Here is a 22,134-nt window from a genome sequence, read left to right on the forward strand (position 1 = left end):
ATGCCATATGCAGGTAATGCAGGCCCAGTTTGCGCAGGACAATAACCCTGATGCACAGACGCTGCAGAAGCTGGCAGACATGACGGGACTGAGCAGACGAGTCATACAGGTGAACACATTACAGCTCCCCTCACTATGCAGTCACATGCAAAAGGTCTAACTACATGTTTCTAAAAATAAATTAACACAAGCTCTGTAGAGAACACACTTTTTAATGCATAGTTACTGCTTATTTGCTGAATTTAACATAGTGAGGAAAAAAAATTATACAACGTGGTCTGAGCAAATTATGGCATTTTTATGGTATTTTATTTATTTTTCTAATGCTAAACATCGTAAATAAACAGAAATTGTGCAGAGTAGTGGCAGAAAAATGTCGTATTCAAGTGTGTTCTCTGTAGAAAATGTGTTAACTTGTTTTCATTTAGAGAATCCAGGAGCCCAGGAATGTGCAAACTTTTGCATACAACTGTACCTCTCTTTTCCTCTCTCACTTGCACTCTTCTGTTCTCTCATTTACTCTTTCTCCTTTCCTCCTTTCGTATGTCTCTATATGAGCCCCATCACTGCATCTGCCAACTTTGCATACATCCAATTTTCCATTTTTTGAAAATTTGCTTATTGTTTATTCCAACAAATGTCATTTTCAGCACAAACTAAAATTATGCAAATAAGTATAGCATCATTACTGAAATAATGTTTTTAGTTGCACCTGCGCCATGACATGATAGAAAATTAGACAGGTCGAAAAGAAATTTTACATCCACCTTCTGCACAGCTTTTCTTTTATTTTGTGAGCCTATTTTATTCAGTAGTTTTCCTAGCTTATCCGCATATAAGTTAAGTCTGCAAAATACTCAAAAATCAAAGCTCTTACTAAGAAAAACCAAGAGTTAATGAGGTTGCCTTGTTATAAGCTGAAATAGCTGAAAAAATGCAATAAATTGCTTAAACATTCTGTTGGATTTTTACTCAGTTCCTCCTCTCAATTTAGTCATTGCCAGTTCCCACCCACAGGCTATGACTCTGTCTATCACTCAGGGCCCCTGCATGAGGTTGCCGGGGTAGGGGGTGGGGTTTGGAGGGTTTAAGACCGCTGAGGTTTGAGAGGACTGAGGCGTCGACAGGATTCAAACTTATGATCCCATGCCTCTGGACGATCAGGCAGTTATACAGTTGCACTATTCTGAAGGCATAAAACTACAACAAGAAACTGTGAAAATGTTTACTAACACAATTTTAACACTTTGCTGTAGTGAATTTTTTTATTTGCACAAGTAACTTTTCTTTGCCTAAGTATAGACAGTGCTTCCCGTCTGAGCATAAGGAACTATTTAAGCACAGGTCCCAGTTAATTCACCTTTGCACTATTTATTAGACAATTTGTGTAAAGCTTCGTTTGTCAGAATCACTCATTGGAGTGGTCCACAAGGTTCAAGCACTGGTTGATACATTTGTTAAACTTAATTTTGAACAGCTGATTATTTTATCATATTGTATATAATAATGGGTTTCTTTGGCCATGGATGTGCAAAGCCTCCTAGGACAACACCAGACTCCCATTGACTCCCCAGAACACTATTAGTGCAGCATGCTAGGTGTGTTAAATCGATCTGGAGAGGGTGGGCTGTATGTGTGTGTCAGCATGTTACACCCTCCCCCTTCGTTACCCTCAGCCTCTCTTTCGTGTTAGGATTAGTGTTGGGTAGCGATACTCCACTGCTGCTCATTCAATAAAAGAGCCTTTCCTGAAAGTACTATGTTCACCGCATCTCTTTCTTCTCCAGACGTCACAATATAGTTTATGTCTATTATTGTTATTACAGTGGCGCTATCCCGTCAGGTTTTAAATCACATTTTGGGTGAGGATGGGCCAGTTGGGGTTACTTTTAAGCAGAATTTTGTTCAGCTCAGTCAGGGTCAGAGTCAAAATTTGATAACGCGGTCCAGGTCAGGATCAGACAAAATTTGATCAGGCTCAGGTCGGGCTCACACTCAAAATGCGATGGTGTGGTTTGGGTTGGGTCAGGTTCAGGCAGATCATTCTCAGACTGTATTTGGGTTCTGACAAAATTTCAAGCCCAATTAAAGGTCTACTTTATATTAAGTGGATATTAAGTGGTGCAACTATCTAACCTTTGGCTCATCAAGAGGTCATGAGATGTCACAGCCCTCCATCAACAGGCGTCTGAGAGGAGGAAACCCTCAACCCCTGCCATCCCCCAACAGGTTGTATCTTGTGGATGGGAATTATGACTAAACTGAGGGAATAACTAAGTAAAAAGCCACCAAAAATGTATGTCATTTCAGCTTATAAGTAGGGAACCACGTGTATCTTTTTTTTAAACTTAACTGAGACTAAAATACACATTTAAAAATAATGGTTCTTCAAAATCTTTTTAGTGAAGAAATTGGTTCTATATAGAACCATGAACACTATGATTAAAGTGTTTTTGCATTGTGAAATGATTCTACAGAGTGACGTAGAATGTGTTGTATATGGAGCACCATAAAGGGTTCTTCTATTGTTATGATATCAAGCTTGAAACAATAGAAGTACCCTTTAATCATGCAAAGGGTTCTTTGAGTGCCCATGGTTCTATATAGAACCATTTTCTTTACTAAAGAACCCTTGAAAAATTATCATTTTAAGTGTGTACTAATCTTTTTTTTTTAAAAAAGAGAACTTTTGACTATAATCGGAGTGATTACCATGGACATCTGTAATTTTAATCCAGTATGAATCTACAGTGTACATAGTTTTTACAAATCTGCTAAGTAATAATCCCAAAGTAAATAACCTTGTATAATTTGTCAAACTCAGAGCTCCTTTAGGAATAGCAGTTCTGTTCAAATCAACTCCAATAATAAATTATGAGAAAAGACATAGTGCCTCTGTTTTTTGGAGACCAGAGTAACCATAAAAATGAGTTTGACTTAGGGCAGTTCCTTTATCCTCAGTTTCCAAACAGGATTTCTGTAATTATTTCTTTGTTTTGTTGTTGTTGTTGTTTTTTGTTTGGATCTGTTTAATTTTAATCTTAATGCTGATGTGAATGTTAGTCCTATGATATTTGGATCCGGGCTATCTAAGCGTAAATTATCCCATACAAATCGGCCAGTCGAATCTCTTACAAATGACGTTACTGGACCCAAAACATTGAACAGGGCATAAATTAAGAACAAACAGATCATTGAGTTTTTAGAGTTGACCAGAATTTTTAAAAGTTTAACCTAACAGCGGTTCATCTGGCTTTATTTGCAGGTTTGGTTTCAGAACTGCCGAGCGAGACACAAAAAGCACACTCCCCAGCACAATGGGCCTCCACAGGGTCACCCGCAGGCACGCATGCCCCCCTCACTGCCTGACGAGCTGCATTACTCGCCCTTTGGTAGCCCAGAGAGAGCACGTATGGTGGCCCTGCATGGCTACATCGACAGTGAGTGTGACCCTCACCACTTCTCATATATGGGTGTGAATAAACCACTTTTTACATAAAGTATATTTAAGGCATTGTTTGTTTTCTTTTATTATAAATTCTGCCAAGACATATTTGATGTCCAAAGTTGGTTTCTATAGTTTTACACTGAAACTACAAGACTAATGAAAATTATAATTAGTGAAAGTTAACGGGTACCAATTAATGTTTTCAAATAGCATTGCATTACCTGCAGGCCTAAATCATCACATAATTGCCTCAAACTGTATTTGTCTGTTTTATATTTGTCTGTTTAGATAACAATAAGTACACAGTGTCAGAAACCACATAAGCAAGTCTATTTAAGATGAAATATAAGCTTCCAAGTTTGCTATGTTCATATACATATATGTATAACTTCAGCACCAAACATATCTTGGCTGATCGACCATGGTAAAATTTATAAATGTAATATGCATGAACATGCTGGAAGTACATCTACTAATCTGCCCATCTTCTTATGTCCTTAGGTCATCCGTTTTCAGTGCTGACCACACAGAGTCTACCCCATCAGGCCATGTCCCTGCCCCAGCTGCCCCTCAGCCGCTAACACCCCAACCACTGAGACCCCCAACCCCTCGATCCTGACCTCCTGCTCCACGCTTCCTGCCCACTTCTACTCCTCCGTGGCCTCCCAGGGGGTCATGGAGCTCTTTGGCTGAAGGACAGGGTCATGGTCCCTCATGCTCTTGACCTCTGACATCCCAAGGAGAGGGAACGCTTCCTCTGGCCCTTTTGTCGGGACAGGATTTCCCTCACCTGCGGGCAGTGGAGCCGCACACCTGTGAGCGGTTACAGGAGGCCTGAGCGGTCACCTGTCAAACTGACTGGACATTGTGTTGAGACTAGGAGACCTGGATTTGGACCTTCGATGTGACCCAGTCCCTAATCACACACTGAACGACATTATGAGAAATGGCTTAGCTCAACTGCTCTCGTTGCAACTGACTCTCTCTCTCTCTCTCAAACACATTTTGGGGAACGTTTATTGCTGCGGGATTGCAGTACGGCCTGCATCACTGCTCAAATGACATATTTATAATGTTGGGAAGGCTGTAAAAGAGGAAAATGAGGCCTAGGACCAGTTGGTAAGAAAAGTTTTATCTTGCTGCACTGCAAATAAGGAACGCATTGAACTGACTTGATTAAAATGTGTACATCATTTCCATATGAATAAAATGAAAGAAACAGTTAATGCCAGAAGTAAATAAATTACGCTCTCAAAAATACAGGTTCCTAAGTGTTTCTTGGCTTGTACGGTTCTATGAATGTCTATAAACATTCGTAAGACATTACAAACAAGACTATAAACAATAAAAATGCATCACACCTTAAAACTATGTTTATTATATATGGCATGGCTATGCATGTGTTTATGATATGCTGGTTTCTTAATACCCTGTGCACAATATATTTGGCACTGATGGTATAATACTACTCATAAAGAATTATGTTTACAATTCATAACAGCAATAAACATGGGTATAAGATGTCATGCATTTTTGTTAATATTTATAGCTATTTTTCTAATGTGTCTTATGGGTCAATTATAATGTGTCATTAATAGTTCATTAAAGACAGCATTCATAGTCTTTAAAAAATGTTACAGAAAATTTTTAATTATGAGGAGGTTCTTAAGCTTTAAAAAGGTTCTCCACACTAAAAGGTTTCTTTAAGGAACCAAAAGCAGTTATTTTAGGCACCTTAGGCACCTTTATTAACAGTATAAAAGACAAAACTGTGCTGATTTATTATTTATATTATTTTATTATTTATATTCATGTGGAAATGATGCGCAGATTTAAATCAAGTAAATTAAATGTGTTCCATTTTATCTTGCTCTGAAATAGATGAAATCTCCTTCTGCACATCTTTAATGAGCATCATGCTGGGTCTGTGTATTTTACCAAAGTGTTTATATGGATCTACAGCACAGAACTTAGTGTGCTGTAAATGGAGTGTCCGTCTCTGTCTGTCTGAGGGTAAAGCGCGCAGTCCAGCTGTAGGGTTTATCAGTAAAGGCCCAGTCTCATTACCCACTAGCATCTGCCCAAAATTACAATGTGCCATTTTTTAACCCCTTAAACACGTGTCATAGTAGTTACACAATAATATGTTATGTTGTTGTAGTCACGGTTCAGTTTAAGAAGGGGATGGAAGAGCATGCCCTACCCTATAAAAAAAAAGACAAAAATTGCCCCTCTGCCGTCCTCCCCTCCATCCAATTTGGGTTAATATAGAGCTGTTGTTGGGAGAAAACCTCATATGTCCATTTTTGACATTTTTTTAGTTTTTACAAAATTTGAAATGCCTGTTAACCTTTACATTGCATGTAAATTTCACAATGAATGGACTAAAACAAGTGACCCAAAATGGCTTGAAAAGATGTCTGGTTCCATTGACTTACATTAAAAGTAAAGTATGTTTTTTCCTTCTCCTGTAAAGTTTTCATTTTGGAGATACAAGTTTTTGCCTAACAACAGCATATCTGTATCTAACATCTGAATTGCCATCATAATAATTTTTTTTTCATTCTGATTAAAGGCAATAAAATAATGAAGAAGTAAGTAGAGTTGCCATTCATAACCACCATGTATCACTCCCCTTGATCATTTTTGACAGTTTGACTACCAAAGTGTACTATTACTATTATTGTTACTATTAATTGAATTTGACATTTTTAGGAAACAGGTGCAGATTAAAAAGCTAAAAGTCTGTACGATTTAAAATGAAATGGTGCTGTATTTTGATTCTGAATACCTGTATCTTGAATCATGTATTACTGATTAAGTTTATGGAGATTCAGATCATTTAACACTACAGCTTTTATTATATCTGAAATGAATGTTAATTGTGCCAAAATATACAATTAACAAAACAGAAAAGTTTTTTTCTACAATTCTACAATGTTGTTTATTGTTTTAATCAGCAAACTGTATCATTTTTCATGTTTCAATCCATAAAACAGTAAAAAAAAGAGTGAGTAAGTAATGAAAAGTGAATGAGGGAGAAGAATAGAAACAGGGAGAGAGAGAGAGAGAGAGAGAGAGAGAGAGAGAAAGAGAGCATTAAAAAGAGGAAAACGAGAGCATACAGGAAAACATAGACGACTACATGTAAAGAAGAAGAAATGTACATGTATTTTTATTTAAGCAGTGTCCTGACGTTATGTGGGATCAGAATGTGTGTGCGTGTTTCTCTGTTTTCTATTTTATGCTGATTTCTGTGCGTCCTGTAGCCGGTGCCTCAGCCCCGCAGACAGAGAGGGAGGCTTTACAGAACTGGTGAGGGAGCAGGGGACAAAATCTGTCCCAACAAAAGCTGAAAGTGTGGGTTGCGACGTAGACTCTTGTGTTTTGAGTGGGGGAAAGGGGACGAGGCCTCTACGTTCTTGTATTTATTGAAACAGATATTAGCCTGTAAAGCACTTTTTCCCCATGTCGCATTGTTTGTTTTGTAAAGAAAATGAAATAAATAAATAGACAAACAAAACAAAGCGAAAGATTGTTTCTTTGGGTGCATCATGAATGGTTTTCGTGGAAAAAAAAGCAATAAAAACAGCTCCGTCTTGATACGATGGGCATTTTTTTCGGTAACTAGAGAAAGACAAATTTCCTTCCGAGAGGAACCAAAGACCCACAGCTCATCAGGCCTTTACGCAGTAATTTAACCTGAACTAAATGGAAACATTCTGCAGCAAGAGTTCAAAAACACACTTAAGCAGCATTTGGTACTGAGCAAAAGTCAGAGACCACCCTTTGTTTACTTAATTTCCAGTTATACATTTTTCAGGAGAAATTTTAGAGAGAACAGATATAAGATATTCTATGTGCATAAATGATAAAATATAATAAGTGAGTTTCCAAGACTAGAGTCAAAAAAATGATTAAAAGCCACAGAGAAAATTGGAATCTTAACAACAATGCAAGACCTGGTAGACCACCAACACTGCCCCCATCTGATAAACAGCACTGAAAGCTTTCATATTTGAGAGAGAGGAGAAAATCAAGCTGCTTCAGATCTGAAAACATTCACAGGTGTTTCTGTCCATCCTTCCGTTGTGAGATGTGAGAAGACATCTCAGTATTATGGCTCTGAAAGGATGTGTAGCTGTTAAGAAGCCTCAGTGAGAAAAGGAGACAGACACATTAAACTAAGAAGCTGCTGGTGTTCTCAGAGCAATGGACTGACCAGCCCAGTCCAGACTTCAACATCACTGGATGTGTCTGGGATTACTCAGATGATGAGAAGCACAGTGCAACAATACACTCAACTTCTAAGACTGAACTTTGGAGGTAAAATATCCCTGTGGATTTCTTTGAAAAACTGTCTCCTGAAAAGAATGGAAGCTGTAATAAAGGTAAAGATGAAATACTAAAAAATACTTATATTAATTTGTTGAGCCTTCTATGTCATTTTCTGTTAAATATGTTTTCTGTTGTTTTCTGGTGCTGAAAAATGTAAACCTTGCACTTAATAGCCATTTAGACTGGATACTAAATAAATAAGGGGTGAATACTTAAGTATTGCTGAGGGAAAACATTTATGTTAGAGAGTGTACATTTCTGTATTTGTGGTTTGTTTAGGTTTTCAGTCTATTTGGGCTCTGTGGGTGCGTGTTTGCGTGTGTGTATGGCGTATAGCAGGAAGTAATCACAGGCCGATGGCGGAGCTGCCGGGCCCTTCACGGGTCAGTGTGTGCAGTAATGACTCAATCACCGATTCCAGCACCATCACACACAGGAAGTGTGTGTCAGTCTGAATAACCGGACTGATCTCCGTCCAGGGTCCAGTTACACAGGACACACTGACACGCAGCCTGCACACATGCACATGCAAACCTGCGGGGAAGTTTGTGTCTATTTTAACAAATAGATCAGGAGTTTGATTGACTTGCACAGAAAATACAGAGAAGTTGCAGTTTACTATGAAAACATAACAGTCTAAAAGCTATTATAAAACAGATCATTTCGGTTCTAAAATCTGATTTGAAGTCATTGTAAAATATTACATATACACACAAATGATAGCACATCTCAACTAAATTCTGTATTAATGCATCAAATGCATGAAATATTTAAACATATGAACTTTTATTTGAACTTTTGAAATCACCCAGCAAATTAAACACGGAATCTGAGTGATTTTATGTTATATTACATCCCTGTGATGGACTGGTGACCTGTCCAAGGTGTATCCCACCTTCTGGCCTAGCGACTCAGAAGTATAAGCAGCTTAGAATATGTGTGTGTGTGTGTGTGTGTGTGTGTGTGTGTGAGTGTGTGTGTGTGTGCGTGTTATACTACATTATAGTTTGGTATATAACTAAATTATTACCGCAGACTGCTTTTAGAATAGGTCTACTTTAACATGCATGATCTGCTTATTTGTAATATGCATTCTTTAGAATTTCTCGTAAATATAGCTTTGCTCAGAGCACATAAACCAATTACACCACAAATGCATATTACTCAATATGAAAACTTAAAACAAAGCATAACAAATGCAGAGCTTTATTGTGATAGCTTTATTTACTGCAGTGCCATTATCATGCAGTGTTTAGTTTAAGTGCATGTAGTTTAAGTGCATTTTAAATCAGATTAGATTGAGGACAGGCCTGTGTCTGAAGCTCCCCTTTCCTCCGGGCTGCTTTTGCCAGAAAAACGGCCCACAAATTCGTCCCAGCTCTTCCGGCAGCTCCGCACTATCCACTCATGCTCCTCTTCATCTGCAAACACAGATGTGGCACATTGCTCAATTAGCTTTACCTAAATGTCTTTAGTGTAGTTCACAACAGAAATGTACTATTACGCAAATCAGACATCCTGATTTGTCATATTACCATATTAATGTCGTGTAGATTTGTGTGTGACTGACACATGAAAACCTTATACCTATGAAATGCCAAAATAAAAATAAAAATACAGCAGGTACATATATTTATGAAATGACCTACTGGTGTAATGTTTTTTGAAAATAAGTTGAAAATAACCCCACTGAGTTTAATGTGAATTCAAAACTATACTAATATACAGCATTTGTTCTTGGTAATTATTATCTTTTATAACAGTTCATCCCTGTTAATTATTTTTTTAGATTTGCAACTGCAACTTCCTGCAGGTCAGTTGTGCAGCTGTGGTTTTGCACATTTTGTACCTCTCTCATGCTGCTCTCTGGCAAAGTTTAACATGTGCTCTTCCAGAGGTAAGCAATGAAAATAAGAACCAGGACCAATTTTACATTCCTAAAATGAAATAACAATGCACCAGCTTGCAGATTCAATACATATTGTTTCTTGACAATAATAACATCTAACCAGTATACTTGGTGAAGCATTTTAAATGTACATATCAAAGCTTTTCTCTCTGATCACGTTAGGCTAGTTTTTCTGCTGCTGTCCCTGTGCATCAAAGCAATACACATGCTGTAAAAGATGTTAGTCACTGCTTTATAGATTGTTTTATTCCTTATAAGGAAAACATGCAGCTGCTGAAATCATATATTACAGTACTGGAAGTTATTATCTGTATGCAGGTTGTATGTTGCAGTTGCATTTTATTTTTCTTGGAATGTTATATTTATGTTCTGAGCTTACCTGCTCATGAGAAAAAAAAGGGCTCTCTTGCTTTACCGCCATGCTGGACTAGCTTTAAAAACTCATTGAATGCTGTTTTATAAGTCATCAGCAATGCGAAAACATTACCATGTGGTCACACAGCATTGTTACATTACATTAGTTTTTTATTATTATTTTCATAGTATATGTTCAAATAACAAGTTGGTTACAGTAATAGATCTACAACGTATTGTAGTACAATAAATTATGTTGCATTACACTAAGTGTGTGCTAAGAGTATGTGTGCAATTGTGAACATGCATTGTTTATTAATTGCAGAAAAAAAGTGGTGACCAAACAAGATCATCTAACCTGGTCAGATTGTGTCAGTTAATCAATGGACTGCCGTATAGAGATTTTACACTTACACTAAATATTCTTTTGCATTCTGTTGCGCAAGCTTATAAGTAGAATATATTATGCAATATAGTCCTGTTAGCACTTATCTTAGATTTGGATTGTTTTTGTTTTTCCTAAGTAAGTCATCTTCTTTATTTGTGACCATGGCACAAAAACTCAATTTTCAGGGCTCCAAAGTGATGAAGTATTTTGTCCAATATCTGATTGAGCTTAAGAGATACTGAGCAGACTGGTGAGCTAAGCCAAAGTGTGCATCAAAACCCAGAGTTGATCTACACTCTTGTCCTACAATATTTCAGTGATGCACCACCATTTTTAACCCATGCTGCCCAATCTAGAGAGAACCCCGTTGATTACTGAGAACCCAGCTGAAGCCATACGCAGACAAGGTATATCAGTGAGGAAGTGACCCGTATATGTGTTAAATAATGTTATGATCCAGAGTTGTCCTCAACTTTACAACCCCATTTCCAAAAAAGTTGGGACACTGTGAAAAATGTAAATAAAAACAAAATGCAATGATGTACAAATCACTTACACCCTATATTTTATGGTAAATACCATAAAATATAAACGCAAAGAAAAAAGCATACATAAACATTATCCAGAACCGCTGCCACCTTCTCTGGGCCTGGGCTCATTTAAAATGAACTGAGAGGAAATGGAAATGTGTTCTGTGGTCCAACAAATCAATATTTGACATTAATTCTGGAAATCATAGACACTGTGTGGCTAAAGACCACTCAGCTTGTTATCGGTGCACAGTTTAAAAGCCAGCATTAATGATGGTATCGGGGTGCATTAGTGCACATGGCATGGGTGACTATGAAGACACCATTAATGCTGAACAATACATACGTGATTTGGCAACATATGCTGTCATCCTGATGGCTTCTTCTTCAGAGAAGGCCTTGATTATTTCAGCAAGACAATTTCAAACCACATTCTGCACATATTACAACAGCATGGCTCTAAAAGAGTACTAAAAGAGTCAGGGCACTAAACTGGCCTGCCTGCAGTCCAGACCTGTCACCGCTGACAACATTTGCCCCATTATAAAATGAAAAATACGATAAAGGAGATCCCAAATGCTTACAGAGTGTTGTTAAAAGAAGAGGTGATGAAACACAGTGGTAAACATGATGCCGTGCCAACTTTTTGGATTGTGTTTTTGGGATCAAATTCAAAATGGGCATACTTTTTTCAATAAACAATACAATTTCTCAGTTTCAACATTTGATTTGTTTTTGTGCTATTTTCAATTAAATATAGTGTTTAAATAATTTACACATCATTAATTTTTTTTTTTTTTTTGCACAGCGTCCCAACTTTTTTGGAAATGGGCTTGTAAAATACTAGCCCATCAGTGACTAGAATGCTAAATGCATCAAACAATAGATGAGTACCAGTGAGAGCAAAGAACAACTATAGGGCATTATAGGTTTCATCAACTCAAAAGCCATGCCACAGCACCCAGCTCCCAGACACTCAGTTCACACATTATAAACCAGCATCATGTGGCATGTCTGCCTCCTGTTTCATCATGCCTGCCCTATGCCTCACCATGCCTGCGCTCTGCCTCACTGTGGTCATCTATCATCTCTGCCTGGCCTCACTGCCATGTTCTGTATTCACAACCAGTTTTTTACTCTGGCTCATGTGCAGCAGCCAGAGGAAAACATGTTAAGATATATGGTGGGTACGTTAGAGCAACTGCTATAAAAAGTGCAGCAAAGAACTAATCTTCCAACTACAAATGAGACAAAATCTCACCCTTGTTCTGTAAAAAAGCACACGAACTACACTCACTGTCTCCAAGAGAGACTGTGCTTTGGATGTTTGACTCATAGACATTTTTGAAGTAATGCAGCAATAGACTCCCTCCTCAGCCAATTCCACATGAAGAGTTACAACTCAACTGCAGAGTTACAACTCATCAATGCTGGACTGATAGATGTGCAAAACCAGTATGACTCAGATGTTATGCTTGAAGGTTGTGGAGGTAATCAAGGGAAGCCCAAGTCTGCTTACAACATTGAAATGGAAGTGTGCAGCTGTGAAATTATTGTTCCTACTTTGGTCATTCAGGACCAACATGATGATGATGAAGATCTTAGGGACTAATGTGATAAACACATGCTTCCTCAATCAAAAATATGTCATAACTACTGACTAGCTGTGTCAGAATCCAGATCAGAATGCAGATCCAAAATCTGGAGAGGTGAAATAAACCCTGACAATGCAGTCAGATCCATCTCTGCTGTGTGTCTTGACCCTGGCAGGGAGTATCTGGTTTACAGAAAATTGCTAAAGAAGTAGTTTCCCCAGGCAGCCCTGTGTTGCCTGAGCCAACCGCTTCCTGTTCAGCTCCTAGAAACATTCTGGTGGCACAGGTCATCAAACCTCTTTTGGGAGACAGCCTGGTTCCACTCAAGCTCATGTCAGACTGCCCACTGACAAATGTGTGTGGTTGGTGTAGTGTAGTGGTTAACACCTCTGCCTTCTACGCTGTAGACTAGGGTTCAATCCTCCACCTGGGTAAGCACCCTTCACTATACCAATAAGAGTCCTTAAGACTCCTAACACTACCTTCGCCTACCCATGTAAAATGATTCAATTGTAAGTCACTCTGAATATAAGAGTGTCTGCCAAATGCCATAAATGTTTCTAAAAAAAAAAAGCTTGCTAATGTATTGCACTGTAAGGCAAGGGTCATGCTAGACTAGTACATTCTACTGTTTCTCTTAAATGCTGTTCTCAGGTGACTGCCTTAGATGTTTAAACAATAAACATGTTTAAGTAACCAAGAATTCAGGTGAAACTCCAGTAAATTGGACTGGGTGCAGTGGATGTGAAACCCTGTGACCTGTCTGAGCAGTCTAAGTCTGAACTAGTTGATTTCATTATGCACTATGAAGATGTTTTCTCCTGCCACAACATTGACTCTGGGAAAGCAAAGGGATTCTTGTATATAATTCACCTTTTCAACCATAAGCCATTGCACCTTTAATTCAGAAAAGTGCACTCTAGTCAATAAAAGAAATTACGACAAGACCTAACTAGGACGGAGGGTTGAGACATTATCCTAAGTCATAAAAGTGAATATGCATCTCCTCTAGTACTAGTTTGAAAGAAGAATGGAGATTTAGGTGTTCGCACAGCCTTCCAGTGGCTTAATAAAAGGACTCTGAAGGACACAAATCCTCTAGCAGAATGTGTGGCAGCACTTGGTGGCAATTCTCTGTTTAACAAGATGGACCTTGTCTCAGGATTTTACAGCGTGTTACTTCATGAAGAGGACAAGAAGTACTCAGCTTTTGTGACATGTGTGGGGGCTATATGAGTACAGCCATCTTCCTCAAGGATTCTGTAACAATTCCAGAGAGATTCACGCATATGATGACAAGCATTTGGAGACCAGAGTTTCATGAGCTTACTGTGCCAGTTGGATGATTTTCTTGCTTTTGCACCAAATGAGACAGTTGCCCTGGAATGCTTAGAGATGGTGGTTCTTCCTCAAGAACTCTGTTAAGTTTCTTGGCCATGTCATCAGTGAGGATCGTGTGACCCTGGAAGAGTTGAGAGCATCGCAAAGCTTAACAGAGCAGGATTGTGTGACATGTTGCCAGAGATGTATCAGATCATTTCTTTGTATAATAATTACTAATAACATTATGTGCAACAGTACTGCTTCACTTCCAACCCACTGTCTGCGCAAGAAAGCTAAAACAGGTGTCACAGTACAGGAAGCTATACCCCACTGCCTGGACACCTGAACATCAGGAGGCTTTTGATAAGCTAAGAGAATCTCTTATTGATACTGTTGTCCTGCTCACTCCTGTCCTTTCCTAATGTCAACTGATGCTTTACAAGATGGCATAGGTCCTTTCAGAGATTTAGGATGGGAGAACTCAAGCAAGCCTATCGCATTTGCTATTGTCAATATTTTGACATTATTCTAGAAGAATTATTTAGCCCACTGCTCAGAATTTCTGATTTCAAAGTGGGCTATATATAAATTAAAATAAATAAATAAATAAATAAGATAAATTCAGCCACTAGCTCAAGAAACGTAAAATTGTCCTCACTAACAACAACCCACTTACTCACATTGTGTCCAACCCAAAGCAAATTGCTGTGAGCACAGCTAGGTGGCTAAACTGGTATCATAAAATCTTTACACGAACTAAGTGCCAAGTTCTCAGAACATCATTACTAATGCCCTGTTGGCTACAGATTACTGAATTAGCCATTTTCCAGCCTTATGTGGGATGTTAAAGAGGTGTCCACTGCTAATCTCTCAGGCAGACCAAAGTGTTAACAACAGACAGCCTTTAGTCTTCAGTCTGTGGTGAGTCTCATAGAGAATGGGAAACTGGAGTCACATCTCATGCTGTCAAAGTTTTGCATCACTTACCTCAAATAATTCACATTGGTCATGACTCCTTACCTACTTTAAGCTCCATTATAAACAACTCAAGGACAGAATCCTCTCTAGAGTGCTGATAGATGTAGAGAAGCACCAGACCTTCTAGACGTGACAGAGTGAGAGAGCCAACATCTGTCCTAAGATAATTGAAATACTGGGAGAAAGTCAATGATAGGATTCTCTACAGGATCCTAGTAGCAGACTATGATAAAATATGCAGTGTCTCTGCCAAATGATTTCAAGGAACCCATGTTGAATGCAAGCTGCAAAGCATGCAAAGGAGCAGAGTCATCATGCTGAGATCTATAACCGAGGACTAAAAAAGCTCACTATCAAAGTGGAAGACAAGGTGTTCTTAGCTAATAAGACTGAAAAGTGAAAGAGGGAAGTTGCAGATTGTTGGGAGTTGACAGTTTACACAGTGCTGGATAAAAATCCTCAAACTTGCACATTTAGCATTTATAACACAGACACAGGGCAAGAAAAAGGTGGTACATTGCAGCCTACTGATGTTAGCAAACTTCCTGCCAGTAACTAAAGACCATGTGCTGACTGACTCATGTTCATTCTTAGTTCAGATGAACATACTGGCCATCAGACAGAGGCCATGAATTTCCTGTTCATGACCAGGCTGTGGTTTCTGCAAGTAATGCATGTGCTGCAAAAGCTACTACTCACTGCCTTATATATTCTTTTATCCCTTCTAGAGAAAACATGCAACTGCTGAAAACATATAATCCAGTGCAGAAGGTTATACTGTCTGTATGCAGGTATGTTGTAAACAATTTTTTTTAGAATGCTATATTTCTGTTCTGAGCTAACTTTCTCATGAAAAAAAGGATTCCCTCACTTTACCACCATGCTGCGCTAGCTTAAAAAACTCACAGAATACTGTTGTAGTCCTCAGTAAGTCCTCAGCAATGGGGAAGGTTTAATATAGGATTACACAGCATTGTTGTATTACATTATTATTTATCATTTTCACACTGTAGCTTCAAAAAACAGTCTTTTAGTAAAGATCTTTCAGTAAAAGATCTACAATGTATTGTAGTACAGAAAGCTACGCTGCATTTTACTAAGTATGTGTGTGGGTGCGGTTGAGAACATGTATTGTTTGATAATTGCAGAGAAAAAAGTTTCACATATACTTTGACAGAGAGAAAACCTGCTGAAACTCTTTATTACAGTACTGAAAGTTACTGTCTGTATACAGAGAGAGAATAAAGACAGAAGGAGCAACCCAGAGAGCTGTCTACATGGCCTTACTCAGACACATGCACACACTCCATTACATTAACAAATCAGCCCATATTCCACAGTAGGGCATCATAGATCCAAAAGCCCATTACTAAAAACTACTTTTATTTAATCAGACACTCTGCCATGTCTTATGTTGCACATTTTCAACTGATAAAGATATATTCACTAACAATTTGGTTCATACCACACTCTAGAAATGATGTGCAAAATAACTACACATCTTTTGGGTTTTAAAGGGCCAATATTATGGAAAACTAAATTTCTTTTACTTAAAGTATTCACTCACCCATGCAAATCATTGAATTCAGGTGCTCCAATTACTTCCATGGCCACAGGTGTATAAAACCAAGCACCTAGCCATGCATACTGGATTTCCATGGCCAAGCAGATGTATCCAAGCCTTAAATGACCAAGCGCAATGTAAAGTATCAAATGCAGTGGTGTAAAACACTGCCATTGGACGCTAGAGCAGTGGAGACATGTTTTCTTGAGCGAGGAATCACACTTCTCTGCCTGGCAATCCGATGGATGAGTCTGGGTTTGGCGGTTTCCAGGAGAACGGTACTCATCTGACTGTATTGTGCCAACTGTAAAGTTTGGTGGAGGGGGGATTATGGTGTGGGGTTGTTTTTCAGGAGTTAGGCTCAGCCCCTTATTTCCAGTGAAAGGAATTCTTAATGCTTCAGCAGACCAAGAGATTTTGAACAATTTCATGCTCCTAACTTTGTGGGAACAGTTTGGGGATGATCCCTTCCTGTTCCAATATGACTGCGCACCAATGCGCAAAACAAGGTCCATTAAGACATGGATGAGCAATTTTGTTATGGAAGAACTTTACTGTCCTGCATAGAGTCCTGACCTCAACTCGACAGAACACTTTTGGGATGAATTAGAGGTCAGTGTCTAACCTCACAAATGTACTTCTGGAAGAATGGTCAAAAATTCACATGAACACACTCCTAAACCTTGTGGAAAGGCTTCCCAGAAGAGTTGAAGCTGTTATAGCTGCAAAGGGTGGGCTGACATCATATTAAACCGTATGGATTATGATTGGGAAGTATTCAAGTTTATATGCATGTGAAGGCCGACGAGCAAATACCTTTGGCAATATAGTGTATGTAAACATTGTCAATGTTTCAAAACATACTATTCACTACCGTTTCCTTACAGTCCACCTATGGAAACTCTGCCACAAAAATACCCTGTGATGTAACAAAAAACAATTAATTAACATACTCCTTTTGCATATTTTCACAGGTTCAAAAGTAATTTAACTAACAATATAATCATACGTACAAGGATTTTTTTATACTTGGATACAAATTCTTTGCAGGCAATGACTGCCTGAAGCCTAGAATCCATGGATATCAATGCAGAGTTTCCTTCCTTGAGATGCTTTGCCAGGCTTTACCTGCAGCCTCCTTCAGTTGCTTCTTGTTTGTGGGTCTTTAGTAAGTGAAAGTTATGCTAAAGTGATTTGAGGTTAGGTAACTGACTCAGCCATTTAAGAACATTCAATTTCTTTACCGTAAGAAGCTCTTGGGTTGCATTCATGGTTTGTTTTGGAACATTATCCATCAATTTTGCAGCATTTCACTAAATTAGCAAATGGTATAGCTCTACATACTTCAGAATTCATCCAGCTACTTCTATCAGCAGTCACAGCATCAATAAACACCAGTGACCCATTTCCACTGGTAAGCATATATGCATTTTTAGGTAGGTTCTTTAGTAGTGTCTAATCTGGCCTTTCTGTTGGTGAGTGTTGCCAGTGATTTGCATCTTGAGGTAAATCTTCTGTATTTACATTCATGAAGGCTACTCTTGACTGTAGAACGTGACAATGATGTACCAGCCTTCTCTAGAATGTCCTTGAATTAACAAGACGTTGTGAGGGGTTCTTTCTTCACCTTGGAAAGAATTTTGTGATCACGTTAGTCATTTTCTGTGGTCTTCCAAGGCTTTTGGTTGCTGAGCTCACCAGTGCATTTCTTCTTTTTTGGCCACTCCCAAAGTTTCTGCTATCTCTCTGATAGGTTTGGTTTCTTTTTTTCAGCCAAATGACAGCCCTTTTACTTGCATCGACACCTCTTTGGACTGCATATTGAGAGTTCCCATGAAATTCTAAATTCTAAAATTGAGGGGCTATGTAAAAAACATCTGTAATTCCTAAATGGTTCATTCAATATTTATTAAATTCCAGCTACTTGCTAAAGAAAGTCTACACCTAAATCACATCTTGACTGTTTCATTTGAAATCCATTGTGGTGTACAGAGGCAAAATTACAAAAATTGTGTTACTGTCCAAATAAATATTGATTTGGCTGTATATCCACCTATTATTATCCAGATTACAGCACCTATTCATATTGAAGGGAGTGTTTCAGCTCTGAGTGCTTTTTGATCTACAGGGCAGCCAATCAGAACATAGCTCATTTTTCTTTTATCAGTTATGTCAAATCAATATGATTTTTTGGTACATAACACCACCCAAACGTTTTAAGTGGACCTCAGGGGAAAACAAAACAGAAGAAATTTGTAGGATATGGGCCTTTTAAAGCCTACAGTGTTAAAAATAATACAAAACATGCTGTCCCTAAATGGACACACAGATGTGTTTAATAAGGGTGCATTGTTTTTAACACATCTATTTTAGAAGCATATGCATGTTAAGTTTACTGCAAATACATTTATATTTCACAACTGTACATATGTACATTTTGTGGCACCCACAAGTGCATCTTGTAGAGTCCATCGTCATCATATCTACAGCACTGTGCAAAAGTCAGGGATTACCATTTACTTATTAAACCCCTCAAACAGCCAGGGCCCACTGGCAGGCTTAAAGTTTTATTCAATTTTATAAAGAATAGCTCAGCCAGTTCGTACTGAAGTCCGTGAAGTTACAGATTAATAAGACTTAGTATGCAATATGCATAAGATTTTGTAGAGAGTAATTTTCAGTCAAAAGAGCCATTATTCATTTTTCAGCTTTTGTCTATTCTTTGCTTTTATTACAGCTTTCATACTTTTCTGAGCTTGACTTTCAGTTTTTAAAGAAATCTGCAGGGATATTTTTCATACCTCCAAAGTTCAGTCTTAGAAACTGGTTGCATTTTTTGCTTGTCATGATCCAAGTAATCCCAATTACATTCAGTGATGTTGAGGTCTGGACACAGGACTAGTGTGGTCAGTCTATTGTTCTGGGAACACCAGCAGCTTCTTTGGTTGTTTTCTTTTTCTCAGTAAGTTATTAACAGCTACAGATGCTTTCATAGTGCTATGTTCTCTTCTCACAGTGGAAGAATGAAGAAAAACACCTGTGAAAAACACATTCTCTAAGTGCTGTGTATCTGATGGAAACAGTGATACTACCAGGTCTTCAATGTGGTTGTTAGGAGTCATACTCTGAAGCTTTTATTTTGAAAATTTCTAAAGCTTTTTTTTTTTTTAACCTTCACTTTAGGAAATCCTGTTTTTTCTCCTTCCTTCCTATCTAATCTCCTCAGAAGTATCTCCTGAAAAATTAATAACTTGTATATAATCTTTTTTTTGACTGGAAATTGTGGCCTCAATTGTGGCCTTTGCACAGTACTGTATTTTGTTGTATGCATTTAGTTGCTAGATTGTGGATTTTCAGTTACATAAGTTGTGCCTGTGCCTTTGCACTTAAGCTTGTTTTTATATTTTATTTTTTGTTTACATTTTGCAGTCTGTATTATCAATTTATGCGATTTAAGCCCAATTACATTTCTCAAACTAGATTACATCATTCATCACTAATATTCACAGCATCTCAAAATGTGTCAGTTCTTGGTATGTCCACTATTTGTCTTAATTAAGGTTGAACATATCAATTCTCCACGTTTCCTTCTTATGGTATACATTATTCCAACTCAAATTCATACATTATAGAAAGTTTAGGCTTTTCTCTTTTCAAATCTTCTTGATGATGTTCACCAGTGTGGAGGTGTTTAGCTGTTTTTCCAAATTAGGATTTTTCACACAGCTTGAAAAAACACATCAGTTTTAATGCTTTTGTAATAATGCATTCTTGAATAATGATCAAACAAAAAAAAAACAGTAGTTTTTGACACATGAAATTAAACAGATCACACTAATGGACACAAATGGCCAGCATAACATTGAGGAAATTAATGCAGAGCAGATTATATACAGCAAGAGCCACACAGTGCTGAATAAACACTTGTATAGTGTTCTGTATTAACACTAAGGATAATCCATTTTAAATATTTCATTCTTGAACTAAACACAAGTTTGCTCCAACAACACGATATGACTGCCTGAAAAAAAAAGGATACAAGAGAAAAAAAGACCAAAAAGTATAAAATGTCCATTCCATTTCAACTAATATAACATCACTTAAGATGTCTCATTCACATGTTCTTGAGATTTACACAATCTTCAATTCAAACAAACACAAGAATATGTGCACCTACAGAATAGGTTTTTATCTACAATTGCATATTTCGTTGGTTATGTTGTGAAGTGTTTGCCACTTGCCGTCAGGGTTGCCAAATTCGCAGTTTCCCTCCAAATTGGGTTTAGCTTTGGGATAGCTTGAAAATGTGGGGAAAAAAGTTTCAGCTACTGCTAAGCTTTTAAGCTTTTTTTAAATGTACGTGCTGGATATTTTGGCAGGACCTGGCAACCCCACCTGCTATAGAAAACACTAAAAATACAGCAAGATCTGTGGATCTGTGGATATAATAACCAGCATTATGAGCAATGTTGTAAGTTAATAAACTTTTAAAATTAATTACCATTCCTTTTCAAATTCGATCACTGATTCTACCCATGTTATTACATCTGGCAAAAGTATATCTGGTCATTTTTCATCATAACTGTATCATTTCGCTGACCACTAGCTGCTCAGTAACAATAGTCACGTTACTCAAAGATGCTGGAACTACATTCTTAAAAACAATGGCTCTTCAAGAGTTCTTTAATAAAGAGAATGATTCTATGTAGAAGCATGATTACTCAAAGTACCCTTTGCTTGATTACAGGGTTCTTTACAGTGCGAAAGTGGTCTTTGAATTGATGGAGAATGTGCTGTAGATGGTTCTACATAGAACCAAAATACTCAAGGTCATGGGTTCTTGCAAACATCATGGCAGTGATGATCACTCGTTTCAGCTCAAGTCATACAGCGGAATTCCCAGTATTGAATGTACTCTCTCAGTGGTTTTTCAGGTCCAGCTGGATTTGTAAGAATATTCTGTGTAAAACACACCTCCATCAATCTGAAAAACCCTATCACAATGTAAAGAACCCTTTAATCATACAATTGGGTCTTTGAGTGTTGATGACTATATCTAGAACCATTTTCTTTATTGAAGAACCCTTGAAAAACCATCTTTTTTTAAGTGTGTATTTATTTTAATAGAAGAAACGGCCAGTATTAAAAACATATTTCAATGATGTTCACCGATTCTTTGCTTTTTTCTTTACTCTAAGTGAAAATGATATAAGAGAAAGCAACAGAATACTCAAGGTCATTGGTTATTACATTGATCACTCGCTTTCAGCTCAAGTCACACAGCAGAATTCCCAGCATTGAATGGACTCTCTCAGTGTTCTCTCAGGTCCAGCTGGATTTGTATGAATACTCTGTATGTTACTGCAGTGGCAAGTATGTTAATGTGTATGTTAATCCTATATGCTTTAGCTGCTCTCCAGACTGCAGTCAGTATAGTTTAGTCTCCACTCTCTCTCTCTCACATTATTCATGTGCAGTTAGAGGCAATTTATATTTTTCACATGAAGGATTAAGACAATTATGAAAATGTATCCTCTACTTGAAGCTCCAATCACACCCTCCTGCCTTTTTCTTTTCTTCTCTATGCATCTTGAGTCTGGTGGCACTCTTTCTCTCTCTCTTCGCCCTCTTTCTATTTTTTCTTTCCCTGCCTTTCTCTCTTTTCTGTTTCTCTCTGTCCATGCTCATTCCTTGTTCTTATATTTGC

The 22,134-nt window shown here is 37.9% G+C and overlaps 2 protein-coding genes across 4 annotated transcripts in view; one reads left to right on the plus strand and one right to left on the minus strand.

Moving 5' to 3' along the window:
- The window catches only part of lhx6 (LIM homeobox 6), a 28,928-nt gene extending 21,976 nt beyond the window's left edge, over window positions 1-6,952 (plus strand). For all 3 annotated transcript variants that reach the window (XM_037547021.1, XM_037547023.1, XM_037547022.1), the window contains 3 exons: window positions 14-109; window positions 3,266-3,440; window positions 3,950-6,952. In XM_037547021.1, the coding sequence (XP_037402918.1) occupies window positions 14-109; window positions 3,266-3,440; window positions 3,950-4,029 (351 nt within the window). In that variant the 3' untranslated portion in view covers window positions 4,030-6,952. The remainder of the gene's footprint in view (window positions 1-13; window positions 110-3,265; window positions 3,441-3,949) is intronic.
- A 2,039-nt stretch (window positions 6,953-8,991) lies between these two features.
- morn5 (MORN repeat containing 5) overlaps window positions 8,992-22,134 on the minus strand; it is a 29,256-nt gene continuing 16,113 nt past the window's right edge. Inside the window, exon 5 of the mRNA XM_017708136.2 lies at window positions 8,992-9,207. Coding sequence (XP_017563625.2) covers window positions 9,080-9,207 — 128 coding nt within the window. The 3' untranslated portion in view covers window positions 8,992-9,079. The remainder of the gene's footprint in view (window positions 9,208-22,134) is intronic.

The sequence above is a fragment of the Pygocentrus nattereri genome, chromosome 18 (assembly GCF_015220715.1).
Source record: "Pygocentrus nattereri isolate fPygNat1 chromosome 18, fPygNat1.pri, whole genome shotgun sequence".
NCBI lineage: Eukaryota > Metazoa > Chordata > Actinopteri > Characiformes > Serrasalmidae > Pygocentrus > Pygocentrus nattereri.